A 3,953-nucleotide genomic window follows, 5' to 3' on the forward strand; every position below is an offset into this window, starting at 1 on the left:
ATATCAAGATACATATACAAAATTACATGAGGAACATAATCAAAACCATTTACATTAATTGTTTAACATGAATAATAATATGAAGTAAAAAATTTAATAAGATAATTTAAAAATAATTACTATAAAACTTGAATTAATATAATTTCATTTAAATTACCTATATTAACTGAATTACATACATTACAAATTTACACACTTATGGCCAATTATGTTGATAATATTCATTCATGGAATAAAAAGGATGATGATATAGACACCTCTTCAATGCAGATTTAAAACTGCTCACATCAGTAGCCAACATTTTTATTGTTTGAGGAAGATGATTAAAAACTTTAATACCTGATATGTACGCACCTTTATTGTATTTTGTTAGGTTAACTGCAGGTAAATATAAATTATTGAGGGCTCTAGTTTTGCATTTGTGAATCTCATTGTTAAAATTAAACAGACGTTTATTATTATGTATAAAAGTAATAGATATATGTACTGAGAGTAGAACGTCATCATTTCCAAATTACTAAAAATGTCCCTACAAGACTATCTTGGTCTAGAATTCGTCATAATTCTAATAACTTTCTTTTGCAATATAAAAACTTTGTTAACACAAGAAGAGCCACCCCAAAAAATTATACCATAACTTATGATAGAACGTATATGAGCAAAATAAATTAGCTTTAATCCATCTAAAGGGACAATATATTTCATATTTCTCAATGCATAACATGCAATGGAAATTTTATTAATAACATAATCAATATGCTGTTTGCTAAAAGGTTATGTATTTGTACTCCAAGGAGAGTTATACCTTGACTGTGCAGTAAGCAATGATGAAAGTGCAAGACCCAGTAGCTTTCGACGCTCAAACTGTGTCACCAGTGCCATTTTGTCTAACCATACGTCCAACATCTTCTTAAGAACAACTTCCTGTGTTTCCCTTATCCTCTGTGCCACTTCTGCGACCACCTGAAGAACACAAAACATGTATTATTTAGACATTCAACACCTGAAAAATAAGTAGACAAGAAACAAATTCCAGAAGGTGAAACTGTACACTGGATTCATGTTAAATGTTTATGATAAAGAAGTTGTTCTGTAGTAATCCCTGCCAATCTCATATGTAAGTAACAAATTGAAATCTTCTGCGCTATAAGAAATAACTAAACAACTATCAATATCATTACACTACATGTACAGAGAAATCTCACTTAAAATACTGCACATTTTATTTAGCTCTACATTAACAACCAGCAGACTTGAGACATTCAAGGTTCTCAGAACGGTGTAAAGTGAGGTAAAGTTGTCCCTGTGCTTAATTAATTAAGCACTACACCATGAAGACGTATGTGGGAGTGGATGTATAAATCCACATTTTCTTGACCTCGGCTCTAGCTGGAGGTGAATGGTCAGAGTCACGCCCCTGCCATCATGCCCCTGGGGAAAGAACCCCTGGTACCCATTGGATAGGAGGTTGGGTGGACGCCAGAGCCGGTCTGAGTGATGTGGAGAAGAGAAAATTCTTGACCCTGCTGGGACTCGAGCTCCAACTCCTCGGTTTTCGAGCCCATAGCCAGTCACTATACCGACTGTGCTATCCCGTTTCACAATGGTGAGTAACAAGATTATCTTGTTCTGGGATGAGACACCATGTACTTCGGTAGATAAGTACCAACAGCTCAGAGGAACCTACTGACTCATATTCAGGACAGAAATCACTTCTCTACATACAAAACAGAGGTACCAGCTTCCTATGAAGCATTGGTACTTGTTCATCCCATATTGTAATATGATGGCTGAAAGCCAGAATAGTTTAACAAATAAAGGTGGCCATTGCTATGCGAGGGTGCAGTAAACACGTTTCTGTGGCATTGAATAAACATGCAAAAACTGAGGAATCAATGGATGTGATGTTTTCTATGTGGTACAAGGACCATATGTACAAGCTAGGGATTCGACAGTGAGTCAGAAGTCAGAGTGGGCAGTTAGCAGTCTTACTGTTGGCATCTTCTACCTGGCAACGACTAGTGAACAAACAGAAGATTCTGTGTGCTCTAGCTGTAGTGATCTATAGTGCAACTCTGTAAGACTGTTTCAGTTACTTGTAGTTACAAGTTACAAGTGTTCCATAAATCCAAACCCCATGTCCAGTCTCTAACACATGACAATATTCTAGAAAACTATGATCTGAATGCAATAATTCTATACTTTCTGACCACTGAACCACTGTGTATATGAAATGAAAATGGATTACCTGACTAAAAGCATCCCTCGAACAAAGCAGTATTCTTGCCATGACAGACAGATACATAGACATAACCATTGGATATTCTTCTCCATCGTAGATGGCTCTGAAATTCGTTATTAGTTAGTGCAGCACCTATAGCTTAGAAGTCATTTGCTGTTTTGTACAAAATTGCTCTGTCAATCACTTTCTGGACTATAGTATTCCAGCCCAAATGTATATCAACATAACTGTTCATAAGCCAACTGACCAATTCCAAATATACAGTGCGTACAATCAAGTGCGCGCCGCGGCTGCAATTTGCTGTGAGTCATACCACCGCAGAACGGATGCAACTCCTCCCCGCGACTGCAGTGCCGTTCCCCGNATGAAGACTGTTCAAACAAAACCTATTTGTGGATTGTTCTGGAGAGAGGAGGAGATGCCATTAAAATAGTCCTTATGGGTGTTCAAACAACAGTCCATTGAGGCACCAGCTTATGAATTCCTTATGCAAAAAACTCCCTTGGCTGCTGCTGGAACCACTGAACCATTGCAGCTTTATATCTCTGTCTGATTGGAATCTATGGCCCTTTAATGCTTTTTTAAAGGTGCCAAACATGGCAAAAATGGGAATGGGGTTCACTTAAACATCTGTCATACTTCACCAGTTATTCTACGTTGGACCCATGCCATTAATACTTATCATACTGCCAATAAAACAGCAAAGCATCCAGAAAACAATTGCTGAACATTTCTTTGATATGCCTCCAGTAATTTCACTGAAATCACAGATAACAGAATATACAGCTTCATCATACCTCACGGAATAAATGATGATTATGGATGGCGATGATGATGATAATGATGAAACAGAGGTATCACCCAATTTACATGACAATCATGGTCCCAACGGTAAAAGTGTAACTACAAATTTTTGTTATTCCTTTGGTTTTACTGCCTTTGTTTTGATTGCAAAATATGTAATTCATTCAACTTCATTACCAGTCATTCTAACCACTTACAAATCCTAATCTTTTGTTTTAATAAACATTTTCATTTTTTAGTGTCCACTAAAATAATCAAATTAAAAAATAGACAGAAACTCACACTAATGCAAAATTCATATAAAGCTGGAGGATATATCTATACAGGCAGTGACATACTGAAAATTTCTCACTAAGCAAATCCTAATTTATTCAAAGTCTCACAACTACAATGAAATTATTTCAACTTTGCCCTGTAAGTGCGAAGTGTTTCCATTAGCCATTCATGGTAATAAAGTATATAAGTTCTGTGCTCCAAGTGAACACCTTGTTCTCTCTTGGATTAGCAATATATCTGGGGCACACTTTGACTAGTGGTCCTTTACTTATTTCATAATCACTATTTAGCTATAGAGGTGTCAAATTAGATCGAAAGACAGTACATACGAAACATGTGGAAGGTGATGGTGGCAGTGATAATGCACTGGCTATCAAGCATTACATCAATGTATGACAAGAGTTTCAAGGTAACTGTAACAACAGTGAACAAACAGCTGTTCAGACACATTTCTTGGTTTCAGCGCATCTAGCAAACAAATAAATTAACCGCTCTAGTTGACAGCAACTTGATTAAATACAGATGACCCAGATCAAGATGGTTCAGCCAGGTAATAGAAGACGTCAAGAGTAAAGAATGGGCATGAAATTAGGGGGGGGGGGGAATTGTGGGAGAACAGAAGAGACTTTTG

General features: G+C 36.7%; 1 protein-coding gene across 2 annotated transcripts in view; it reads right to left on the reverse strand.

Moving 5' to 3' along the window:
- Window positions 1-3,953, reverse strand: part of LOC111864424 (importin-11) — a 45,814-nt gene that overhangs the window by 10,437 nt on the left and 31,424 nt on the right. For both annotated transcript variants that reach the window (XM_023851655.2, XM_023851656.2), the window contains exons 17-18: window positions 2,249-2,345; window positions 806-963 (exon numbers count right to left, since the gene is read on the reverse strand). In XM_023851655.2, coding sequence (XP_023707423.1) covers window positions 806-963; window positions 2,249-2,345 — 255 coding nt within the window. The remainder of the gene's footprint in view (window positions 1-805; window positions 964-2,248; window positions 2,346-3,953) is intronic.

Source organism: Cryptotermes secundus, unplaced genomic scaffold (genome assembly GCF_002891405.2).
Source record: "Cryptotermes secundus unplaced genomic scaffold, Csec_1.0 scaffold511, whole genome shotgun sequence".
Classification (NCBI taxonomy): Eukaryota; Metazoa; Arthropoda; class Insecta; order Blattodea; family Kalotermitidae; genus Cryptotermes; species Cryptotermes secundus.